Source organism: Astatotilapia calliptera, chromosome 16, assembly GCF_900246225.1.
Source record: "Astatotilapia calliptera chromosome 16, fAstCal1.2, whole genome shotgun sequence".
Classification (NCBI taxonomy): Eukaryota; Metazoa; Chordata; class Actinopteri; order Cichliformes; family Cichlidae; genus Astatotilapia; species Astatotilapia calliptera.
Genome location: NC_039317.1, coordinates 31,009,026 through 31,035,490, shown reverse-complemented (window position 1 = coordinate 31,035,490; position 26,465 = coordinate 31,009,026). Strand labels below are relative to the sequence as shown.

Here is a 26,465-nt window from a genome sequence, read left to right as displayed (position 1 = left end):
TAACGAGTGCTGAATTCCATTTAGCTGCTTCAGTTTCTGATGCTGTGCATGTATTGTGCAGACTCCTTGTCACACTGTTATGACTTTCTAGGACACCTGAGTGTAACTGCATCATTGTTAACGTAATTAAAAACACATGATTTTTTTCCTGCCATGACAAGTCATAATGACTGCTATAAAAAGGGCCCATTTGATCTGCGAGTTGGTCGATTTTCTATTGATTTGTGTTTATACTTGTTGCTGCATCATTATTTGTCCAGTAAAAGGTTATCATTTTCAGGATGTAGAATTAAGGGATTCATTAAAAGCCATAAGAGAAAAGAGGGGATGCTTATTTTTCTTTATTGGTGTTTGTGTCACTTCATGATGACGCATGAAGTAGTTGTGGCATTCAACAGGGTTCAGTGCCAATACTTTTTACCCTCGACATCCTTCATCTAGGCAATATTATCAGAAAACAAGCAGTCATATGTAAAGAACACCAAGGTATTTCTAAATTTAAGTGAAACAAATTAGCTAAAATACCAGCACCTATTAAAGACATAAAGGCCCACATGGCATGTAATTTTCTGTCTGTGAAGTTAGACCTGAATTTGGCCCTACTTGCTATTGTAGACAGACTTAAACATAAGAAAAGAGTAGCAATGACAAACAGACCATGATATGTCGATTAAAATTCAACATCTTATAGTATGATGTATTTGGTAATAACAAGTGAAAAAGAGTTAACAAGGTGAAGAGGGTGGTTTTAGATGTGAACTTGTTGTTTCACTTGGGGGCGTAGGATATGTGGAATATTCACTAGAGACTAAATGTCAGATATGTTAGGACTTGGACGTGGCTTTTGTTACTTTATAGTCATTTTTCCCTTGTAAAGGTCCTTTATCTAACAAATGAAACACACCCGTCTCGTGTTTAGTATCGTCAAAATCAGGAACATCTAGTTCCTAGATAGTAGCTTGCTGGACACGGACCTTAAGTTGCACAATTTATTGCTGCCTGATCCTGTGATGATGTCGATCAGTGCAACAAGTACATTGAGTTTTAAGATCCTAAAAGGCTCCCTATAGCCAAACTGAAGGCTCGCCTCACCTGTCATTTAATATTGCCTTAACACTACAGTAATGTGTTAATGTTACTACTGTCATGTTGGGACTCTTTGAAACACATTTCTGTACAGATTTGTGCTGGGTAAAATTCTTTCCGGTGACAATTCACCTGCATGCACTCAAAAACTGCTGCTTTATCCAAGATGTCATACTCATCCAACGCAGTTAACTATATAATTAGAATTTTGTGTAATTATCTCAATCAAACCTGCGATTTTTGGGCTTGTATTGCTTTAAACAAGCAAGTAACGTCTGTGTTATATACCGACTGCACATCAGCTGGCTGATAGACATCCTTAACAGATGTACTTGCAGACTTTTACACACGATCAGCTCAAAGCTTTTGGCTGTATTTGGTCATATTAAAACAAGTAGTAGAACAATGCATTCATAGGTTGCTGAAAGGAATTCAGTCCAATTCAGTTTTATCTTTATCACACATTTCTACTGTAATAATAAACTGTATGAATGACTGCTCACAATTTAATTATACCTTACATCTCCTGTGGGGACATTTCTGTGATAAAGACAATCTGTTCTTCACTGAGTACTTTGCTATTGTTAACTTTAAAAGTCCATGTGATGCTTTGAGACTTATAGTGACAGGGATAAGTGTAGAATATGCAAAGTCTTCTGCAAATCCCATCAAGTGGAGGGAATTTAAGAGCATTCAGGGGATAACTGGCCATTTGCTTTCGAGATCTGTCAAGACAGAAGTCAGACATACTTGCATGCAGGTTTACACCTCTGACAATAAACTGCAATGAGAGATGAATTTTGAGATAAGCAATGCTGGCTTGGTTTAATCGAACCAATCTGAAGTTGCTAATTGGTTCTATTAAAGTAGTGAAATGAAAGTTGGTCAACTAAGAATGCTTTATGTTTTACTTTATTTAAAAAAAATCTTGAAAATTTGTTTAAAGTTTCAGGATGTTTTCACACCTGCATGGTTTAGACCATTTAAAGCAAAGTCTAGTGTAATTTCCCTCCTTGTTGCAGTTTGTCTGTGCAAACTGAACACAGATCACACTCAAAAACATCTGCATCAACATCCTTTGGAGGAGCTGGTCTCAGTCCAGTTGCAAACAACCTCCAGAGCGGTTTGTTTATGACTAGAACGTGATCTTACCTCGCGCCAAGCAAGCTACCCGAAGTACACTGCAAGTTTGTGCTAAACATCTTCCCCTAGCTGCGTTATGTTTTGTATTCTGAGATGCAAAGAAGTACCATCGATGTGCAGAGTACACAAATTGTAACTGCTAGCTGTAAAATGAGCCGAGGTCTCAATAGTCCAGAACACAATACGTTCTTCCTGTATTTACGTTTGTTGCTCCTTCCACAGAAACATCTGGCCAGCAAGCAAACTGAATGCTGCAATGACAAATTTTGGATCACTTCAAGTTTTCTCTGTATAAAAAGAAACCAAACCACAAGAAAGAGCTATAAGTTTACAAACCCATCAGTTGCTTCAGACCAAACAAACTATGACTTGCTTTTGGTGTTCAGCGTTCAATAATCTGATATAAAAAGACTAAACTGTAACTTCCTCCCTCACAAACATGTGGAAAAAAACCTGTTGCAAAGTTATAAAAAAAAAAAAGACCTCCAGTACGAGAAAGGTCAGGAGAAGATGTCTCACCACTGTGGTTGTTCAGCCTTCATTATTCATTTAGTCTGTTTAATTATTGATCAGCACAATGCTTAAAACCTGGGTGGAGAACTCTTCATTCTTCTTAGTGCATAGTTCTTAGTGCAGTGAAATTCCAGGTAGGTAGCAGGAGATGCATTTGGCTAACAAGTTCTCTCTTTTAGACAAGTAAGTGCTTCGCTTGGCATCTTAATCGTTAGCATATAAACATTACCTTCTCAATATTTGATGTTTGGCAGCTTGTTTTCGTTAATTATTCAGCTCACTGTAATCTCCTCCTGGAACGACAGGGCAGGAGCAGGAAGTATACGTTTTCCTGGACTCCGACACAGTGCAGCTTGGGCCGTGCACGGAACTTGTATCAGTCGTGTCCCATTTAAATTTGGTTGGGAATGAAGCACGAGAGCGTGCAGCACACTTAGCGACACATCCAAAGCAAACAATAACAGCTGGAATGATTTTATCATTGCATCTGTTTTCTGTTCTCTCCTTAAAGTTACCTTTGGTAAAGTTGGTGATGCTGGGTTTGGAGCAGGTCTATTTAAAGCTGTGGTTTTCACATTTTTATTGACTGACTGCATGTTTAGGGAGCCAACAAATCATTGAAGGCTATACGCAGCTACAGGAAATTGCTGCGCACAGGAAATTGCACACATCTGCACATTTCTGTTTATAATGTGTTATTTCAGAGTGGCAGTTTTGTTAGTAATTGTAGTTTTTTTTAAACAGTTTGTGAGGTGGTATTTATTTGCAGTAGTTATATGTTTCACTGTTAGGAAGGTTTAGTCTGCTGTGAGAAGCTGCAACATTAGCCCATTAGCAGCAATTTTAGAACCCTGGATTTAAAGTGTAAGGAAGAGAAGTGGTCCTAGCTTTTACAACCTGTGCTTTATGCAAAACATTAAATTAAAATTTTGGGGTAGGACCAGAATTACTCTAGCTCGCCTGCTGATTAATGAGCATTTGTTCTTGCTTGCTAACACATCTGATTTCTTTAGCTAAATGTCCTTAAGATTAGCTAACAGATAGCTAATTATCTGTTAATCAGTCGGTTACCAGATGTGACTAATACTAGACACTTTAATTTGGTCTTCATATCAGTTGGATGGTCTGCTACTGTTTATCAGATCTGCGCCAAGTGTTAGCCATAACAGTTCTGCACATCAACCAAGCACAAATAAATTATAACAACTTTAACCGCAAATCCAGGCCCACATTTCTTTTGTTATATTCAGGCCTTATGTGCTATTTACCACATGGGCCAATTAAGGGTGACATCCAGACTACACATGTTGAGTGCATAATTTCTTAGCCATGGTGCACATTTAATTTCAGCACTGTTTGCTATTTAACACTTGAGGGTTATATCTTTTTGTTTTTTAGTTGTTTGCCAGATCCATCTATCCATCCATCCATCCAGGCATATATGTTGCGGGTATGAAAACAAAAAGAAAGGAAAAAAAGAAAAATGCTTGGGGTCATATAAAATTATAAAATGGAATCATCATTTGTCCAGTACACAAGCTGGGCCTTTGTTGCTTGCAATACTCAAATAAATGAAGCATAGTCTGCCTCACAGCTGAGCAGACAGTAATGTGGAGTCAAGTAGCACTTTTGCAGTAAGCTTTTAAAATTTCCAAAAATACATTGCTGGAAAGGTAATTAACAGGTCCCCACTTTTCAGTATAACTCTGACATGTAAAGAATCCACTGGTATTTTTTCTTTTACTCCCTAAATGTGTTCGGTTCAAATACGTAACTTCGTCAATGTCAAAACTAGTTTCAGAATTCATATTTTTTGATCAAACTTGTCCTCTTGAGCTTGGCCAAACCAGGTATGTGAGGTATTGTTCTGAGGATTCAGTTTTATCCATTTGATCTGATCTTATTCAGAACATCTGGATAAGCCATAAAATTACTTTACTTTACCCCTGTTCATGTTTGCCGCAAAGCAGCAGGAAGCCAGCCAACTCAACAGGAATCCTGGTTACGACTGGTTTAATGTGCTTATGGAGGGAGGACATTTACGAAAGATGTGTAGCTTTCATTTGAAAGAAAATTAGGCGATATCTTGTATTCAGTCATTCTTGATACATATACATTTTTTACAAAGTTTTTATGAGGTAAAGTATGTCACAGAAATGTTTCTGAAGTCTGTATGAACTTCATCAAACCAGTCTCACATTAGTAAAATAGAAATTCAACCTAAATGTTCTGTAAGCTACTGACTTTGAATAATATATTAGGCAATTACAATTATAATAATCCCACAGCATGTTACAATATGTTTAGCTAATATCCACTGACTGAACATGTAGGTACTTGTACGGGATACTGACAACATTTTTAGTTGATAACAGTAATGCTTATCACTGTAATCCTGTTTCAGGTCCCTTAAAATGGATACATTTCAAACTTCCAACACCTCTATTTTTTTTATGTTTGCCAAACATGTGGGGTTGAATTTTTGAATTCAAAGCCGCTGCCACACAAGAGAATCTGAAATCAGATTGCACCAAAAGGCAAAATGGTTTTATGATTAAAAAACAAAGGTGATGAATACTAACCTGTTGATTCTGTGTCATTTATTATTGTGTAAACAAAGACATTTTTCAAGTTGTACCACCGCAGTAAATACCACTTGTAGGCAATCATTCTCAAATGACTGAGATTGGTGCCGTTTTTCCCTGCAGTCTAAACCCTTTTGGCCCCAGTGTCTCTGAAGATGTAAGAGAAGCAAGTATAAAACATAACATAATTTATGTCACATGATGATTGTTTTTCAGACATTTACAGCTATTACAAAAGCTGTGCCACTCGCATCCTTGTAAACAGTTCACAGGAACAATCGTCTTTGATTCCAGTAGACAAAGCATCTTCATCTGCAAGTCTTGATTGCACTGTTGTTCATAAGATGATAAGAATGTCTCCAGCAGTAATGAATCCCTGTGAGTTATTGTTTACAAGTGATAGATGTATTCCTCTTGCTTCCTGGCTCCTGGGGATGTCCAAGCTTCGCATCTGTTTCTCGGTAAAGAAGACAGTTTAATGACTTGTGGAGGAGTCACTTTTTTTTTCATTTAAAATCGAGTTTCTGCTTTTTCCCCACCTTTGTTTTCCATAAGCCTGTTGCCCAGAGAACCTTGAAAAAGAGCTAAAATATCAAACTATGAAATTTGTAGCTTGGACTGATTTGACACACACAGATTCACGCTCACACACAAAAACATTTCCAATCTTTCAAAGACTTTACTAGCTGGCTTGAAAATGATCTGATATTTTCCAGTCATTTGTATGCACGTAGCCAGTTGTATGATTGTCATCCTAACAATGCTTCTCTCCAGTGAGTATCATCAACATGCCAGTTGCCTGGGTGCCAATTTTAATTATTATTTTTTTTGTGTGTGGTTTTCCAGACTGTCTTGTATGGCCCTCTTCAGGCTGAGGGCTTTGTTTCATCCGTGCACTCCAAGCTTGGAGACCTCTCATACCACTGTTCTTGGCTCAGTGATTGTATGTTTTCACAGAGAGCTTACACTTATGGTCATTCAGGACCTTGGCAAATAGCAGGTTCGTTTTAGCATGGACTTCTATTCCATGGGGTATTATTGCCTGATAGGTTGTTCTATGCCAAGAAGGGCTTTTCGAAGTGGAGAAGGTCATTGGTTATGACAGGTTACAGGAGATACTGTGTCTAAGTGTCCATTATAATAAGATATCTATGAATAGAAAATAGCTTTGTAAGATATCTTGCCTGTAACATCCACAGACAGCCAGGCATTATGATGTGTATGAATATCACACGTGCCATTTCACATGATAACTTTTTGCTGTTTTGTGAGATGAACGAGGCTGGCTCCTTACCTTTAATGCAATGTCATGATAGCACGTTGGCAGTTTTGTGGTTGATAATGTTTTTTTAGGGTTTTTTTGCATACGTTTAGTTTACGCCTGTAAGTTCAGTGTACAATGTTGCATTTAATGGAATCTAGTCAAATGACATTTACTTGATTTGGATACATTCACTTGATACCGAGCATCTTTTCCCTAATGATTAGATATTTGTCCAGTCCAGAGAATTTAAAAAAAGAGTTTATTTTAGTAATGTGTAGATTTCATCGTTTAAATTGTGTATTTCTTAATGTAGAGTTTGCTTGATTAACTTTTTTGGGGCTGATCGTAAAAGCCAGGCTAAATGAAAGTCAGAACACTCACTGATAGTGTAATGTGCTCCCTGTAGGATGGTGTGGTAATAAAGAATATCTCTGTGAGAAAAGTTAAACACCCAATTAGGAGGGGTTTTTTCATGCTCTAATTGTTTGATTAAATAAGGTTGATTAAAATAACCTAAAATTAAATTTTATTGCTCTTAAGAGACATTTGATCCCAAAGAAATGTGCATTTTCCCTGGGGCTTTCATAATGGTCGCAGATAAAAGAATATGTATGTGTTTTAATCGTTGTTTAAACCTAAATACTCAGCATCTTCATCGTATACTTGCTTCATCTGTGTCTCGTGTTTAAAAGAAAGAAATAGATAAAACGTCACTCGCCTATTTGCTTTTCCCTTAGGGCTGCAAAGTATAAACTGAGACATAAAAGAACAAAACCCACACTGTTCGTCTTTGAACATCAAAGATGAATCCGTTTGATGTTCATATTTAGCTCCAAATTCCAATTTTGCCATGCCTTGTGGACCTTCTAACTATGTTTTTCTTTTTAATGGTTAATTAAATATTTTAAAAATGCTTGCTAAAAGACACTGAACTGCATCTTTTCTCCAGGTTTTAGTCGTGTATATAATGTGCTGTACCTAAATACTGTCATTCCACTAATCTATACTGCGTATGCAGTTCGTGGGAACTTTAGTTGAACTGGTTTCCTTCCTTCTGAAAAGGTTTAGATTTATTTTCTTATTGTTAACTATCATGGGAATTCAAAACCACCAACTTCACGCTTTGGATGAAAATAGTCTGCTGCTTAAAATTACATCCTAAAATTTGACAATATCATATTAATTATTTATATTAGTCTGCTTTTTGTTATTTTGTTTTTCTGCCTTCTGTGTGCACCTATGGACTGATAAATGGCCAAATGACATGATACGACTGCCTCAGTGTTTGTATTTGATATTAAAAAAGTGTTGTGTTCTCATCAGAAAAACAGTTATTTTGGCCGAAGTCATGAAATCTCCAATCACAGTCTTTTTGTCCTGTTTGGGTGGAGTGGAAACCAGCTGTTCATGCAACCTTTTAAATGGAAACAGTGAAATAATGTGAAAAATGTACAGAGGTCTATTGTTCATTCATCTGGTGTGATGTCATGTGATTCATGACTCTAGATTTAGCATGCACTCTATATTAACTCTGCTTTTGGTCTCTAACAACTGCTCTGTTGATGTTCAGTACTCACCAGGAAGGGTACAGCAAATTATTAAAGCTTAACCTGACTGTTGTGGCTGAAAACAGTGTTAGGACCTCACTCTTTGCAGAGGGAGGATTAATATTAATTTAGTAATTAATATTAATAAAATAGCTGGATATTTTGCTAGAAAACACATTATAATTTCTTGAGAAAAAAACATGTATACACGAGTAATATAGTAGATTGGACTTTAAGGGTTAAATGCAAATCCTTAGAGCAGGGGTCGGCAGCCTGCGGCTCTTTAGTCCTTATACTGCGGCTCTGCGTGGTTTGGGAAAATAAATTAGAAGTATTTAGCTGAAGTGTATTTTTTTTGTATTAGTTCTTTTTAAACTTGTAGTTCTAAATTGAAAGATTGTGATATTGAAATATAAAAATAAAATTATATTTTATTATTTTTCGTCGCTCAAAATAAGCGTCACACTCGCGGAAGCCGGTACACTCGCCGAAACGCCATGCATTTACCGAGACTTTAGACCCCAGGTAGGCCAATTATGGATTTTCGGATCCACATTATGTCAGCAACTATTCTCCACCGTGAACTATGTTAAAAACAAACACCGCTCCCGCCTCACAGATGACAGCTTACAGTCCTGCGTAAAGATGAAAGTGACTTAATTGTGTAATAAATAAATAAATACATAAATATTTATGCAGAATTTTGCAAATATTTATTTTTCATTTTTTTAGTAGTATAGTGCTTTTTTCCAATTTAAAATTCAGGTCAAGGCTCTGCTATGCTCCAAAAGCCCAAAGGCGATATAAGGCTGGCGGTTCACAACAGTTTTTCTTTGCTACATGGATCATTTTAGTTCAGCTAGGTGTCTTTCCTTTTTGTTATGTTTCTTTAAGTGTTCAAAATGTGTTCATTACATAAATATAATGTAGTTTTCTCTGTAGCACTTCATGGATTTCATAAGCAACACACTTTAGTTGTTCACACAAAGCATAAAGGTAGAAAAAACAATATATACAGTGTTATCTTCATTTTAGATGCCACAAAGTATTTGCGGCTCCCAGTGTTTTCTTTTGCGTGGAAACTGGGTCCAAATGGCTCTTTGGGTGTTAAAGGTTGCTGACCCCTGGCTTAGAGCAATAGAAAGCAGCCTGTCAGTCATGAATGCAATTTCATTTTGCATATAAGACAATTTACTGACATGTCTGTGATATGCCATGTCTAATATATTCACTGATTCATGATGATGTAAAACAATTTATAGCTGAATAAGGATGATAGGCATGTCAATATAAACGTAAATAAAAAAATCTTCTGTAGTGAGACTACAGTCTGACCTGGGCATCATGGCCATGTTTATATAATTTAAGCCATTTGGTTCATAAATATTCTCAGCAAAAAGTTCTCAGATTGGTTTGTCTGACAAATGTCTTAAGCTATAGAATTTTATTCAGTGATCTTAAAAAAAAAAAGGTCAGTTTTTCAACTTTTAACTTGGAATGCATTAAAATAATCTTTGTGCAAATAGATACTGCACGATTGCCGGGTTTATGTCAGCTGGAATTTGGTGGAATACACTTTAAATGTATTTTGGAAAAAGCCTTCATGCACATGTTACGGTCTTTGTGCACGTGGCCTTTTTTTAAAGCAATCACTTCAGGTAAGCTAACAGCCCTGAGCTCAGTCTACAGTCTCAGGCCCATGTGACTCGCTGATTTGATTCAGAAAGCTATGTTGGAGTCATTTGAGCTCCCTAACGCAGCCTGAATCGGATCACAGCCCAGTTTTGCCTCTGCTGGACAACGCCCCAGGAGTTAGTCTTGTTGTACACAAACAAATATTAAAGAGAAATAAATGGGTGGAGAAACAGAACAAATATGTTGTGTAGGACACAAAATTATACGCCATGACCTCAGTAATGAACCTAAATGTCACCTCTATTAAACATCTGAGTGCTTTCTAAAACGATGTATTAAAGAGCACTATCTACCATTCAATATCTCCAGCATCATCAGAACATCATGTAATATACCATCAACAAAAAATCTTTTGTTCACCTTTCAGCAGCGACTACTGCTTTTTCATTTGATCATTCTGGCAGCTAAGGAGAAGGATTGCACTAGCATTGTGTTTTTGCACAGTAGACCTATGTTCCAGCAGTGCAGCGTGCTGAGGGAGATATGACTAATGGCAGAGGTTCATTAGAAACGACCCTGAATGGGTTTCAGGTTAGAGTTGCTTGAAGGCTCGACAGAAAAGCACTTAGTCACTGTTGTCTCTTGTTGGCTTTGGTCCTCCAGGTTCCGATGACCGGGACACAGACCTGTTCTTGTGCGACACCAACACATGCAAGTTTGATGGGGAATGTCTAAGAATCGGGAACATGGTGACATGCATTTGCGATTTCAAGGTAAGATGTGACGTTTCTGTTACTGTTTCATTGTGTCTTTTTACTACAACGTTTTTCCTTTTGGTGTTAAATGTCTCTCTGCTAACCCGCCCCTGTCTTTATTAAAAGTTCATTCATGGTATCTATAACAATAAATGTAAGGCGGAGGTTTGATTTAATTGTATTATTTATACATTTGAAGAATTGTAATAGTGTCTGCCTTTCCAGCTTTTCCAAAATGTTGCCAATATTTATGCTAACATACAGAATAGTTAGCACATCTGCTAACTAGCTTACTACATATTTCATGCTATATTTTTTTCAGGGATTGTGCCCATTAATTACCATATGTTGACACATGTTAGTTAACTTTCCACTTTTGTCCTTGTCCAGATGGTAGAATAGAATAGAATAGAATTCAACTTTATTGTCATTGCACATGCACAGGTACAGGGCAACGAAATGCAGTTTGCATCCATCCAGAAGTGCTTTAGTGATATAGATATATTACAATATATATTAGCAATAATATAGATATGTGAGTATATTACAGAAATGGGTCTATTATGGTATGTTATAATGTACACGGTATGAAGTATGTTGTGAATATTCTATAACTATAAGTATGTACAGGCTGTAGTGAGTACAAGCTATGTACAGGATATGAACAGGATATAAATATGAAAAAACTATACAGAATATGAAATAAATAACTTTACAGAATCTGGGATATACAGCTATACAGAAATGGGAACTATGCAAGTTGTAAACAGTTGTAGGATTAAAGATTATCGAATGTACAGAATGATTATTTACAGAGCTATACAGTAGTGCAGTTAAGATAAGTGAGGGTGTAGATAGTTTCTACAGAGGCTATATAAAGTGCTAGTGGTTGTGAGTGGTGGTTCAGTCCATGTTATTATTGTGTTTGAGGGTACAGTTGTCCATTGTGGGTGTGTGTATGTTCAGTCCATGAGTTTAACGTGGGTCAGATGTCAGGAGGCAGAGTTCAGGAGTCTGACAGCTGTGGGGAAGAAGCTGTTCCGGTACCTGGTGGTCTTAGTCCGGAGGCTCCTGTGGCGCCTCCCAGAGGGCAGGAGGGTGAAGAGTCCATGTGATGGGTGACTGGGGTCTTTGATGATTTTCCCAGCCCTTTTCAGACACCGCTTCCTGTAGATGTCTTTTATGGCAGGAAGTGGTGCTCCGGCGATGCGCTGGGCAGTTTTCACGACCCTCTGCAACGCCTTCCGGTCCGAGGCAGAGCAGTTCCTGTACCAGACTGTTATACAGTTGGTCAGGATGCTCTCGATGGTGCAGCGATAGAAGTTCACCAGGGTGTCTGAGGACAGGTGGTTCTTCCTCAGAGTCCTCAAGAAGAAGAGGCGCTGGTGAGCCTTCTTGACCAGCTTGGAGCAGTTGGTCGTCCAGGTGAGATCCTCGGAGATGTGGACTCCCAGGAACTTGAAGCTGCTCACACGCTCCACAGCCGTCCCCTTAATGTGGATGGGTGGATGTGGGTCAGCATTCCTCCTGTAGTCCACGATGAGCTCCTTGGTCTTCTCGGTGTTAAGCAGCAGGTTGTTTCTGTCGCACCACTCAGCCAGACGATCCACCTCCTCCCTGTAGGCGGCCTCATCGTTGTCACTGATGAGGCCAATCACCGTGGTGTCATCTGCAAACTTAATGATGGTGTTGGAACCACCAGCAGGTCTGCAGTCGTGGGTGAAGAGGGAGTAGAGGAAAGGGCTCATCACACAGCCTTGTGGTACACCGGTGTTCATTGTGATGGTAGATGAGCAGCGTAGGTAGCCATTAAAACAGGCGCTAGTTTCAAGGTTATAGCATCGATGCTACAGTCACACAAGGGAAAACAGTGTTTATAGACTGTGGCACAAACAAAATAATTACAACTCTGTGCAATGAACTTTTAATCTCTTTGGATTTGAAATAGTTGCTTTTAACACAGGGACCAGGTCTGCAACCACTTGTGGTTAGTTGCTGTGTAAGAGAGCAATAAAACAGCAGTAAGATGAATAAGATGAACCCAGTTATGGCAGTTATACGGAATGTGTTTGTGATGAAACAGCAATTAACTGTAGTAAATCAGCAAAAAATTGCATATCTGCTGCCTTCTGTACATGAGGACACTCACATTAAAAAGGAATTCACAGTAAAAGCTTAGAGCTGGCCAAAACCCTGTGGCAGATTGGCGAATAACAATTTTGTCCCAAGTAGTTTGCTGTTCTATTTTGTTGTTTTGTTTTTCTAGCATGACTGAGACATTACCTGGCTGGTGCAATCTATGTTAAATCTATGTTAATTTTGAGTATTCATTTTGTTACTGTGTGAATTTGTAGCACTTGAAGAAATGCTTCATTGGAACAAAATAAATAGTGTGCATGGTACACTATAATCCCTCAATCCAATTGCTGCATTTTATAAATGCACAAATGATCATTCTAAACATCTGATTAGTGTTATGTAAAATGATGATCACTAAGTGTCTGAAATCTCAGTTCAGTACAGCTGCAACAGTCGTGAAAACCAGGGCCCTTAGTCTAACCTCCTTTATTTTAATATATTCAACAGTCAAAGGCCAGGAGTGTGTGTGTTTTCTTGCTTTCAGCACAATAAATCTAAATGATTTGAGCATCAAATGCTGAAACTAATTAAAATTGCACTTGTATAAGTGTAAAAATGGCACGTATAAAGAAAAATAATAATGAAACACAGCAAAAAAAACACTTGTGTTATTGGAAATATACACCTATAATAACTTGAAAGTTAATCTGTGATGCGTCTGAAGAAAGAATTTAAAGATTTATAGAATCGATTGGATCGAAGTCCATTGTCTCTATTAGACGATATTAGGCCCAAGGGGAGGTGCTCGCATACCATGAGCCCAGTTTATAGCTTGCTCTGAAATTTGACATCGCTATCCTGGTATACTACACTCTCCACATTCATAAACAAGACTGTCACTGATGAGACCAAAGACTGAAAGGCCCTCGTTAACGGCATAAATCTAGGAAATTAGGCTGTTCTTGATAATGACTCATACTTAACTTTATGGCCAGACCTATAATAAAAAAGGAGCAAGCCAGTCAGCAGAGTATTGATTTTTGTATAACGTTTGCAAGCTTTGCCAATGAATATGCTATACAGAGCCCCTGATAATAGAAACCACTGGGATCTGAGGATGTGGCACGTGTTCTCATCTGTCGCTTTTATCAGAACGTCATCAGCGCGAGCAGGCACTAGGCAGGCTGACACTCGATTGGTCACCAGTTTTTATCTCAATTTCGTACTTCCCTGGGAGCAAACGTTAACAGAGGCCTGCAGATAAATGACATTACAGCTCCATTCCTCTTCAAGAGATCTCACACTGATACTGCTGTCGCTGTGCATTCAGGCGCTCTCTGTGCTCTCGGAAAAGAACAGGTCACACCACAATTTCTGCCTTAATACCATGAGTCAGAGGGCAACTTTCTATGCATCTTTGTTTTGTTTGTGTGGAGGAGTTCCTAATGTCAGTCTCTTTATTTCATCAGTCAACATAAACATGACCCCCCTAGCCTAGCAGGCGATGCCATGCCCTGAAATAATCAGTCACTACTAATCACTGTCAAATAAATGGATCCAAGATTTTTCTCCTGTTGGCAGTTTGTTCAAGCTTTCAGAGGGGAACGTTGCATAAATTCTCATCTTGGATGGATTTCCTTTGTTCCAGAGGAATCTATGTGTGCACACATTCGCACACAAAAACCCCAAGCAAGAGACATGCAAGGGACTGTGAAGAGGAAGAGAGTTTGATGTGGTGGAATCAATGGACACTATTCATTGCCAAGATGCATTAGATTTGCCTCACACTGACTCTTTAAAGAACCAAGACTTTCTCTCGCTAACCCAAGTCAAACTGCTACACAGCAGCGTGCGCTCTTGTACCTGAAAATGAGTTACGTCTTGTCTTTGCTAATGCAATGCCCTGACTAATCACATAAAGTTTGCCGGTAATTCATCTCACAGCAGCTGCCGGGCAAAGCTATTGTTGCCGGTTTGGTTTTGTTAATGTCAGGTCACAGTGCTGATTCCCAAAGGGATCGTCCAGTCTAAAAGTATGTGCGCTCACGGCGATGTGAAATACTTCAACTCAAACTGTCCACTAAAGGGTAACTGGAACAATTTATTGTTCTTAGTAATGGTTCTTTTTAACAGAAAAGTTGGGAGTTGCTGGAAAAATATCCAATAACTAGACACAAAATTTGCATATAGCTGTTCTCAGACTCTGAAAGATATAAGACATCATGGAAGCAAATAAAGGAGCTTTAAATATAGGCAGGAATGTCTGGGTTTTTTTTGTTGTTGCTTTGTTATGTTTGATTACTGGGCTTTTTTCCCCAAAAAAAATAATTTAATGAATTTTCATTTTATTTATTTATTTTATTGTAGTAATTCCAACAGGAAACCACACTTTTGAGTCATCTATCCTAAACTGTCATGGCTAAAGATAAAAGATGGATGTGGCAGGTGATGCTGGAGTAGCCTACTGGGACCTTTGGGACTATTTCCCGTTTTAACTGTTAAGCAAATGAAATTAGATAAACATCAAGTTAATCTGCTCTAAAAGTAAGACTCATATTGCACCTTTTACAGCTTTGATATTGGAGCCTCTGGATGGATGCTATGACCTGAGGGAATCCCCCGCCTATATCACTAAAGTTGGTCTAGCACATAAAGAATTAGATCGGTCATTTTATCATTGATATTTTCTCTACAAAAGCTGGCAAGAGATTAGGAGTCTTTTAATTATTACTGAATCTCTCTCGTAAAACAAGAAATGCATCAGATAAACTCAAGTTTTGCATGTTAGGGCTATTTGTACAATTGAGTATAAGAAATGGCCAAAAATGGCATTAAAAATAAAAAATGCAGTCCTTGCAGTTAAAGGTTTTCATATATTTTTGAGCAAGTGATAACGAAATGTTCTGCTATGAATGAGGATCGTCAAGAAGTTAGTTAGCGAGGAGGACAGGACTGCCTGATAGAATACTGGGAAAATGTTTATGAACCACATTAACTGCACTTTCAAGTAGAAAAAAACACACAAACCCACAGAGAACATGATAAATGGATCCTGCATGAAATCCAGATGTTCATACGCTTCCCATGTTTACATTGTAGATTGGAAGAAATCTATCACGTAAATTCAAATAAGATTAAAGGCTATTGAGCCAAGTCATTCATATTTTTTACAGCATTTCACATACATAAAGTCAAAGATACAAGCAGAATTATTAAATGAATAATTGATTAAAGTTGTTAAATCAATAGCCTGAAGGTATCCATGAAATTATACCTTCGTCCTGACATTAATATCAATCAATACTGATGGATTTAATACTGGGGTGGAGGGTTTGTATAACTTAGTGTTGTTTAGGAGACTGATGAGAAACTAAAAGAAAAGTTTAAACTGAATTGTGCTGTCATTTATCCCGTTTTCTCCACCATAAAAATGGTTTGTAGCTTGAAGCTAGTGGCACATGATGCGTCTTAATGTATCAGCTCTTACATGTTCAATAGACTCTTAGAAAAATACAGGAATCAAATAAAGTGTTGTTGATTTTTTTATATATCTGTAATCAGATAAAGTTAGAACAAAGTGCTACAGTGTTTGGTAGGTTAGAATAAAATAGCTCAAAGAATAATGAGTTTTTCCCCACACGGTGTAATTAGTAGTATAAGTGTGCATAGCATACCTTCATGAGTCTCTTCCAAACACAATAGCAAGGTTTTTGGGTCAAGAATGAATGCAGTAATATTCTTCAGAGAAAGTTCAAAATCTGTCATAGCCTACAGCAGGAACAAATTCAGGAACAGTCATGCTCTTGTTCCTGCTGAAAACAGCATTAACATTATAGCTGCAGCTCTGTAACACAAGCTAACACTACTTAGCTTACACTTTTTGCATTTTGTTTAATTTTCTGCTGGATTCATGCATTTAATCGACAAAAGGTAATGATGGCAAATAATTTTTAATGGCAGCGAAATACTGGTACTTAGGTGCAAATTAGTGCAACAGGTCAATCAATTAATTTAATTTGTGTGAAGGAGAGTGAGTGTTTTAGGTAGCAGAGGAAGCTTTATTTATCTGCAGTGTAATTACACAATGAATTTGTCTCTCACGTTATAATTTAATAAATGTTTTTTATCAAAGTCAGTGAAATTACCACTAAATGTTTTCAGTGGCTTAGTGTATTAAACAAAATAAGATGACACTTTAAAGGCAAATGTCCTTTCAAAAACATTGGCGACACCAACGTTATCAATTACTGCTTATTAAGCCTGTGTTTATTCAGGTAAGTGAATCAGTAGAAGAATTTGGGAACAAGTTAAAAATAAAAAATGCAAATGCTAGAAAATTTAATCATTTTTACAAAAATTTGGAGTAAACAAAGTGTTGGCAAAATTCATGACCAAAGCATGTGATAGACTGTGTGCAAGCAAATCTTTGACAGAAATTCCTTTTGAAAGGCGTTCAAGTCTCAAAGGGCAGAGAGTTGGAAAGCACCGTGAGTAGATCCAGCAGCTCTGTTTATGAGTAAGATGTTACATTACAGCTGAATGTGAATGGAATATGTGTAAAATCATCCAAGCATCTCCCGCCGAAGGTGTTGCAGATGAATGAGAGGCAGATGTTAACACAGCAGATGTAAGTAATGTGATGGGTCATTTATCTCGGGATTATGTACTACTCGAGGCTGATGACTACCAGCCCAGAGTCCTTGTAGTGTTCCAGGTAGGTCATGTTTAGTTTATGAAAGTTTCTGCAAATTGCCTGGCACCAGTAATACATTTCCTGAAGCAGTACACTGAAGGTTATTGCTGCTCTGGATAGTTTAGCCCTGTTATCTTGAGAAATACTTTTTTTTTTCTTTTTAAGAATCGAATCGCATAAAAGACTCTTGCAGGATTTTATCTGTGTGGCTGTTTATGAGTTTGACAGAGTGACATTCAACTAGAACTACAACATGAGTGACATGTTTCTGTTTGTCATCCTTTCAGTACAGTGTTCCGCTAGGGTTAGCTATAATGCAGTTCACCTTTCACGGCCTCGCTGTTTCACGTATTTATTTTTGTGCAATTTTGCGTGTTTTTTTTTTTCCAGCGCATTGTGTTCTGCTTTCTGATCGGCTGTAAACCACTGTCAATCAATCTCCTCCATGCCGTGTCTCCTGTACAGTGCAGAATGCGTTCAGTTTGTCAAATTTACATAAATCTTCGATCACTAGCAGTGTGACTCTGAAGTGCTGTATTGTATGTTTGTAAGTTTCACCCCCAACAAAAGCATCCATCCATCTTCTTCCGCTTTATCCGGGGCCAGGTCACGGGGGCAGCAGCCTAAGCAGAGAAACCCAGACCTCCCTCTCCCCAGTCACCTCCTCTAGCTTATCCGAGGGAACACCAAGTCATTCCCAGGCCAGCCGAGAGATATCATTTCTCCAGCGTGTCCTGGGTCTGCTCCGGGGCTTCCTCCCGGTAGGACATCCCCGTAACACCTCACCCAGGAGGCACCCAGGAGGCATCCTTGTCAGTTGCCTGAACCACCTCTACTCTGAGCCCCTCCCGGATTTCCGCCGCTTGTATCCGTGATCTCGTTCGAACCAAGCTCTTGCAACGGATGTATAGGGATCGAATGGCCCGTAGCAATGGGCCAGACACCCCATACTCCCGCAGCACCTCCCACAGGACACCCCGAGGGACACGGTCGAATGCCTTCTCCAAGTCCACCGCCCAACAACGCTGCTGACTTCGACTGAGAAGTCAGCAGTGTGGTGGCACCCTTCACCTCTGGTGTCCACCATTTGGTTCGGGGATTACCACCACGACAGGCACCAACCATCTTGCGGCCGCAGCTCAATGCAGCATCTTCAGCAATAGAGATGCTGAACATGGTCCATTCCGACTCAATGTCCCCAGTCTCCCTTGGAATGCTGTTGTAGCTCTGCCGGAGGTATGCGTTCAAGATCTCACGGACTGGGGCCTATGCTAGACGGTACCAGCACACCACACTCACTACACGTTTAGGTGCACCGGGTCTGTCCAGTGTCCTCCTCACCACCTGATCCAACTGACCACCAGGTGGTGATCAGTTGACAGCTCAGCCCCTCTCTTTACCCGAGTGTCCAGAACGTATGGTCGCAGGTCAGGTGATACGATTAGAAAATCAACCTACGGCCTAGAGCGTCCTGGTGCCACGTGCACTTATGGACACTCTTACGTTCGAACAAGGTATTCATTATGGCCAAACTGTGATTTGCACAGAAGTCCAGCAACAAAACACTGCTCGGGTTCAGATCAGGGAGGCCGTTCCTCCCAATCACGCCACTCGAGGTCTCGTTGTCGTTACCCACGTGAGCATTAAAGTCTCCCAGTAGAACAACAGAGTCTCCAGGTTGAGCACCTTCCAACACCCCACCCAGGGACTCTAAGAAGGCCGGGTACTCTGAACTGCCACTCGGCGCTTAAACACAGATGACAGTCAGGACCCATTCCCTGACCCCAAGGCGCAGGGAACAAACCCTCTCATCCACCGAGAAGAACCCTAACGTACAGGCAGCAAGCCTAGGGGATATTAGAATACCCACCCCAGCCAGCCGCCTCTCACCAGGGGCAACTCCAGACTGAGACAGAGTCCAGCCCCTCTCCAGGAGACTGGTTCCATAGACCAAGCCATCTAGCTGATACCTCTCAACCTCATGCACTAACTCAGGCTCCTTCCCCACCAGACAGGTGACATTCCATGTCCCAATTCCCAGTCTTGGTAGCCAAGGATCAGTCCGCCAGGGCTTCTGCTCCTGGCCCCCACCCGGCACACAATGCACCCGACCCCTATGGCGCCTCCTGCGGGTGGTGGGCCTGCGGGAGGGTGGGCCCATGTCCCCTTTTCGGGCTGTGCCCGGCTGGGCCCCATGGACTAATGTCCGGCCACCAGACGCTCGCCCTCGGGCACCCTCCCCGGGCCTGGCTCCAGGGTGGGGCCTAGGGATAGGTATTGATAAGATTTTAACGATTCCGATTCCATTTTCAATTCTGTTTAAAGATTCGAGTCTTTATCGATTCTCTTATCGATTCTTATTTTTAAAAAAGGAGAACACTAAAGTCGATTAGCTTAGAACTTTGTTTTATATCTTCTCTTTGAACAAGATAGAAATTGAGGAGTAACATGGCCTTACAAACCCAACAGTGAAATCTTAAGAGATCCACAGCCTACGGCTCTTCAATGGGTTGTCCCAGGGTCCCCAGGAAAAAAAATGTAAATGTAAAATAATAAAATAACCATTCTTCTGTAGCAATAACAAAGTGTAACATAAATTATTCTGTAGCAATTACACAAGAATATCCAGTAATGTCCCTGCCTAGAATTAAACACATTGACTTACCAAAGTGAAATCGGGGGCATCTGCTGTGGCAAATGGGTGCAAGCCTTTGACCACAAACTTACTCACTGCTCGGTGACATTCGTCTATCCTGGCCTGAAAGGAGACGCTACCGGTAGACTGCAGCGAGAACTGCCAGCATCTGAGCCAGACTCTGTCTGTGTCTCTCATCGTGGTCACCTAAATGCACAGTAATGGAAGGTTTTGTAATAAGGCAGATCGCGCTAACATAATATGCACCTGTTAGTTGATTATTTATCTGCCGCATTAACGGGAGAGGACGTGCAAACGTTACCGCTGCTGCTGGGTTGAGATTCACGAGTCCGGAGCGGAATTAAAAACACGACATTCATTTAAGGTCATCGCGTGTTTTGTGAGCAAATGCTTTTGCATATTCGTAGTGTTTCCTCCCTTAAATGAAATATCTACTTTGCAAGTATTCCATGTTGCCCTGTTGTCATCCGTTCTCGTAAAGTATAACCAAACTTTTGAGCATTTGAGCCGCTTAGGTACCGTGTTTCCTGCCAGGTAAGCGACGCTCCGCAACGTGGTGACGTCATTTGGGATGACTGGAATCGATAAGGGAATCGTTTGCAAAAATGGCAAACAATTCCAAGGAATTGAAACAGTGGGAACCGGTTCTCAACAAGAACCGGGTTTCGATACCCATCCCTAGTGGGGCCCCGGTAACCCTATCCCGGGCAGGGTAAACTGTTCCCTCAATGTCTTCTTCATAAGGGTCAACAAAAACAATGTCGACGAAACATTTTGCACCATCAAAGGCACCTGCGGTAGCACCCAAGAGACAGAGGAAGATGGTAACCTGGACATGGGTTTCATCTTTGGTTTCATTCTATAATACTGGACTTATTTTTCTACGAAGGTTTGAACTTTGAGAGTGTTTAAACAAGAGAGAAAAGTGTGAAAATGTTCATGCCTGTCTGAAAAAAGTGTATAAAGTGTGTAGTGAGGGGTTTTATAGCCCTAAAACATCTATAACAATTGTAAAAAATAAAGCTGGCTACTTCGCAGATTTCACCTTTCGCGGGTTAGTTTTAGAATGTAACTCCCGCAATAAACAAGGGAACACTGTAATCCTTATATTAAAAGTGCCTTTTAGATTCATAATCATAATGCCACAGTGTGAAAGTGTATGTACGGTTAAGGTTTTATGAATAGGTGCTAAAAATCAACATAACTGAGAGCTCATTTTCCCTTTAGGCTGCTTTGAAAATACATTGGCTCTGAGGATCTCATTTAATACTGCTTCACAAAGTCTCAACGTTGTCTGTGTGGGTTTAAATAAAAATGTCATAGTAATAAATAAATATAGGAAAAAAGTAGTTGACTCTTTTGTCTATGTCTTCATGTCTATGTCTTCGTAAAAAGTTTTGTGTTGATTTTATGATCTCAGTCATTAGTTTCCAGTTAGTTCCCATTAGAATTAAAAATGATGATAAAGACGACAGTTTTAGTATTGGCCTATTTTGTGACCGACAAGTTGGTACTTTATGAATACAGAGTGTCCCTTGGCTTTTTAAAAAAAATACAAATTCACCTCTCACCAAGACAGCAATGGCAAAAACATTCACTTTCATAATAAGATTAACCAATGGGTTACTTCATGGGTTGAGCCAAAAGACGATGATCTCGGAAATCCATGAGGGTTGATTATTAAATTCATATTCAGTTCTAAATTGCCCTCCTGTAATTTCATATCAGCATATAACCAACACTTGCAACAGGACCATATCTCTCTGTACATCCCCCCACGTGGCACCTCTGTCCTCTTTATCACCTCTTTGTAACTTTTCCGCTTACTGTCTGTTTGAAGATGAAACACTATGCTTCACATATGGAGGATTCTGTGAGTCATTCTACACATGTAAAAATACATTTGGGAGACAAACTCCCTGTTATCACTTTCTGTTCAATTACCCTGCCACCGACGCTATCAGATGGTTATCAAACAATTGCTGCACATATTGGATGATTTGACTAAGAAGGAGGTTGTCCAGCCCTATTACATCAATCTTTTATATACCCTTGTATATTCCACAAAAACAACAACATTATTCATTCAAATAGGCAAAACGACCTCTGAGCGCTACGTGTATGTGTTTTCCTCATAAATGACCTTTTGTAGTCATGGAGATAACACATTGTCTGAGACAGAAGTAGTTTAACGTCATAGCAGTGCAAACGCTCTTAGAGAGGAGGTTTAGGGTGGACAGTGTGCTTTGACATGCGGGGGCAGCTGTTCCCATCCTGTCTCCTGCTATGACTTGTAACTGCTATTTTATGGTATATTATATGTAATTGAGATCCTTATCTGTGGAAAGCTATTAATATCGCGTTTAAAAATAAGACTAGTTATTAGCTAATAACACAACTGTATACAATCAGGCATATGTAGCACCTTTATTATATAAACTGAAGAAGTTGGGAAGTTGCTGTGGCTTTTGATGGCAGCAAGACATCTCTAATAGAGCTGGGACAGCACCATGTTTACCACTGTGGAGCATCCCCTCTTCAGTCCATAAAAGCTGGTTAGTGAGGAGATCAGTTGCTGGGTTTATGGGAGAGATTGTTGTCCCTTTCTTTTCTGATATATGATTCTAACTGCTCAACATTCCTGGGTCTTCTTTGTTGTATTTTTCACTTCATGATGTGTTTTCAGTTGGTGAAAGGTCTGGCCTGCAGGCAGGGCAGTTCAGCATGTGGACTCTTCTGCTCTGAAGTCATGCTGTTTAAATAGATGCCTTCGCTCCCTGAAAAACATAATGTCTGGATGGGAGCACATGATGCTCTAAAACCTGTATATACCTTGCAGCACTGATGGTGCCTTTCCAGATGTGCAAGCTGCCAATTCCATAGTCACTAATGCATTGCCATATCATCAGAGATGGAGGCTTTTGAAGTGAGTGCTGATATCAAGCCAGATGGTCCCACTTCTGTTCACTCCAGAGGATTCGGCATCCATGTTTTCCAAATAATTTATATGACCATAGATTACATTTTCATTTTGCCTAAGTCAATTTTTAATGAGAATAGAAGGCCCATAGTAGAGAGCGACATTTCTGGATTGGGTTCACATATGGCTTCTTCTTTAAAAGACAGAGATTTTACCTGCTTCTTGGATGATATGCTAAATTGTGTTCACAGACAGTGTTTTCTAGAATTTCTGAGCCCATGCCTTGATTTCTTTCACAGAAGCATAAATGGTTTTAATGTAGTGCTCTACACCTCTAGCATTAATTTTTGACCTTGTCCCTTGCGTACAGTGATTTCTCCAGATTCTATTTTGAGTTTATGAACTGTAGAAGAGGAGTTATTTACAGCCTGTGCGCTTTTACAGGAACATCATTTTGAAATTCGTAGATTGGTGAACTCTGTACACATCTTTACTTCTGAGAAACTCTGTAAGATACTTTTTTGTATCTAATCCTGTCAGCAAGATGTTCCCAATTAACCTACGTAGTTGTAAAATGTTTCTCCAGCTGTTTCTATTTCACACCACTTACTTTTCCAGCCTTTCGCCACCCCCGTCCCAACTTTTCTGAGATCTGTCACTACTATCAAATTCAATGCAAACTATTTTTTTTCTTAAATGGCAGTTTTTGTAAGTTTGAGTATGAGATGTCCAAATAGTTTCATTTTCACAGCTCAACTTTTGTGAAATTTGGGTTGTATAGATTACCTGCCCTCTAGTGGATCGTCGCTGCAATGAGGGAAGGGGAGTGACATTTTTACCTATTGCTGTGTCAGTAATTTCGCTTTTTTTTTTTTTTTTTTGAAGTACAAGAGAGTTAAAATTTAGCGAGACAAATATTGACTTGAAGTTAGAAAGATATACAGAGCAATACTTCAGGCCAGAGCACACAAATGTTGTGTATGCAGGTAGTGTAGTGTGGTGTAAAATCTGTGCATGCAGGCACTATCCTGTCTGACCTCTCTAAATACATCCAACACTGTACATTCAGACTGCAAAGCAAATTTGTTGACTTTATATAAAAGAATTTAGGATAATGTTGGCAGCACATTTGGTCCTCAATGTGTTCCCTGCTGGTTGTTTGATGTGGCCACTCCTCGTTGTTATGCCTGACCTCAAATTGCTCTCCCACTTTTCACCGCCGGAAGCCGTCTAATGTTTGGGTTGTGATGGCCAGACTGCTGAAGCTCGCAGCACATCAAAGAGGGATGAGAGCTAATGTGGGTTCATATGATGTTGATGGGAGGGTGTGGAAGGGCATTGCGTCCTTCATATTGCACTAAACAAGAAGCTGTGAAAACGTTTTGACACACACCTTTCAGAAGCACGTACACACAGCAACAAATGCCTGAGTGCACCTTAAACAGCGGAAACACACCTGGCCTTCCCTCTCTCCCCACCTTCCTCCTTCAACAGATTAACACAACACCCCATTCACTTCCACACAAATAAGCTAAAATCATGAAATCCACACACCGTCACACAGGCCCAGGTGGTACTGACAGTAGCTTTTGATGTAGACCCCATTCCATATATTTGCATTCATTTATAATCATTTTATCCAGGGCCATGTGTACCTACTGGGAGTGAGCTTTTGAATAATAGTGAGTTTATTTCCTCGAGCTGACCAGTATCACAGTTTTGTCAGTGATCTAGATTTGGCCGTTCGCTGCAGCGAGTGGACAGCAGTGTGACTTTCTTTCACATCATGGAAATCAGTTGGTGAAATTTGATGGTGGAAAAAGACTGGAGAGCTCTCATGTATATATTATGAAGTCATCACTAAAACAATGATTGGATATGATCTACCTTTTAATATAACAGATTTTAGAAATACCCATATTACAAAATCGCAGTTACATGTGTTTAAGTTACTTTCTTTAACAGTGATGAAGAATAAATTACATTAGTCTTAGCTTGAACTTTTGATTTTGGTTGAACAAGCACATCAGTTAAAGCAGCAGCATTTTTGTGGGAGGCATTCCTAAAGAAAATACAAAATACACTTTTGGTTCAAGTGGTTATACTCCATGAGGAGACATTCTGTTATTTCAGCTCAGGTTTTGAACTATTCCTGCTGCAAGTGCAACACAAAAGTGTTGAATGGAATGTTGTTGCTCTAAGCATGTTGTTCTGCTTCGAAATGCTTGAGAGTACTTCATAGCGAAAAGCAACATTTTTAGATTCGTTTCTGTAAAGATTAGTTTCTGAATTATTATGTTTTAGTTGAGTAGGAGGCTTTGAGAAGCACAAGTGGAATTCCAATCTTTATATCAGAAAGGACCACTAAAAGAAGATGGTTATTTCCATCTGTAGCAATTTATATTTGGTCTTAGGGTGCTCTTCTCGGACCTTGAGCTCTCGTATACATAGAACACATAGGGCAGAGGACACATCCTACCATGTGCATAGAAAGAAAGCAGCTGGCTGTTAAGAAAACAGTAGGCGTCACTGACTTCAAATTGATTAGTCAAACAGGTTGAAAAGAGCTGCTGTTGTGGAGGTGGGTTGCAAAGTGACTTGCAGATGTGCAACAGCTGTAAGCAGGCTAAAGTAGATTTAACAGTTCACCCTATGTAAAAGTTAGCAAAAGCTGATATCAGATGCTTGACTTATTATGGTAGCAGCAGAAGTATTAGCATTGGCTGTGTCAACATGTCAGCACGGTCAACTAAGCAGGACAAAGCACCATCTGTGGAACAAATATGTCTCTTTAGTTGTTTGCGTCAATTAATTCTTCAGGTTGTTTGCTCTCATACCCAGATGTAGTGCATGTGATATATATCAATGACAGCCTAAATATGTTCCTGTTACACCGGGAAGGCAGAGAAGGAAGACACTGGACTCGGGGAGGAATTGCGCTGGGTGTCTCTCCTGAAAAACGGAGGATCTGTGTCAGCTCCTCTGTGGCTCTGGCTGGCCTGTCAGACACTATTACAGAGGAGTCTGTCTCTAGCGACTCGGCTGGGGAGACTCCACAGGGACTGGCAGGCTAGGCCCTAATCAAGAGAAGACTGCGAAGCGGTTAAAGAGCAGAAGCACAAGCCACCTCCCAGTCTTCCTGTATCTCTCTCCATCTTCCTGTTGTCACAGTAACTCCCGTCTCTGTCTCCCTCTCACTTGTCCAAACAACTTGCCCTGCCTTGTTGCCGTCCTGTGCTACTTTGTCTTTGTCTTCTCCTTCATTGTAAAGACTTGACCAGTGTGCGTAAACATTGCAAGGCATCACGGGAAAACAGTTTGTCACTTACCCAGACAGTGCTTGACACTGCTCTATCCAGGAGGTCTGTGGAATACAACACATTGTCAGGCACAGAAAAGATTTGTCACTCTGACAGCACTCCACTGGGATTCATTGTTGGTTTTTTTGCTGTTTTTTTTCCCCATTCACCTTATATGACATCCACTGTTCTAAGTGTTTGCGATCCGGCTTTGTTAAAGTTTATCTTCAGCAAAATAAAACTTTACTACACTTATGGGACACTGCCTTTGTCAGCAACTCGCCTTTTGG

The 26,465-nt window shown here is 39.8% G+C and overlaps 1 protein-coding gene across 1 annotated transcript in view; it reads left to right on the top strand.

Moving 5' to 3' along the window:
- The window catches only part of tmeff2a (transmembrane protein with EGF-like and two follistatin-like domains 2a), a 133,050-nt gene that overhangs the window by 3,842 nt on the left and 102,743 nt on the right, over positions 1-26,465 (top strand). The window contains exon 2 of the mRNA XM_026145780.1: positions 10,437-10,546. Within this exon, the coding sequence (XP_026001565.1) occupies positions 10,437-10,546 (110 nt within the window). The remainder of the gene's footprint in view (positions 1-10,436; positions 10,547-26,465) is intronic.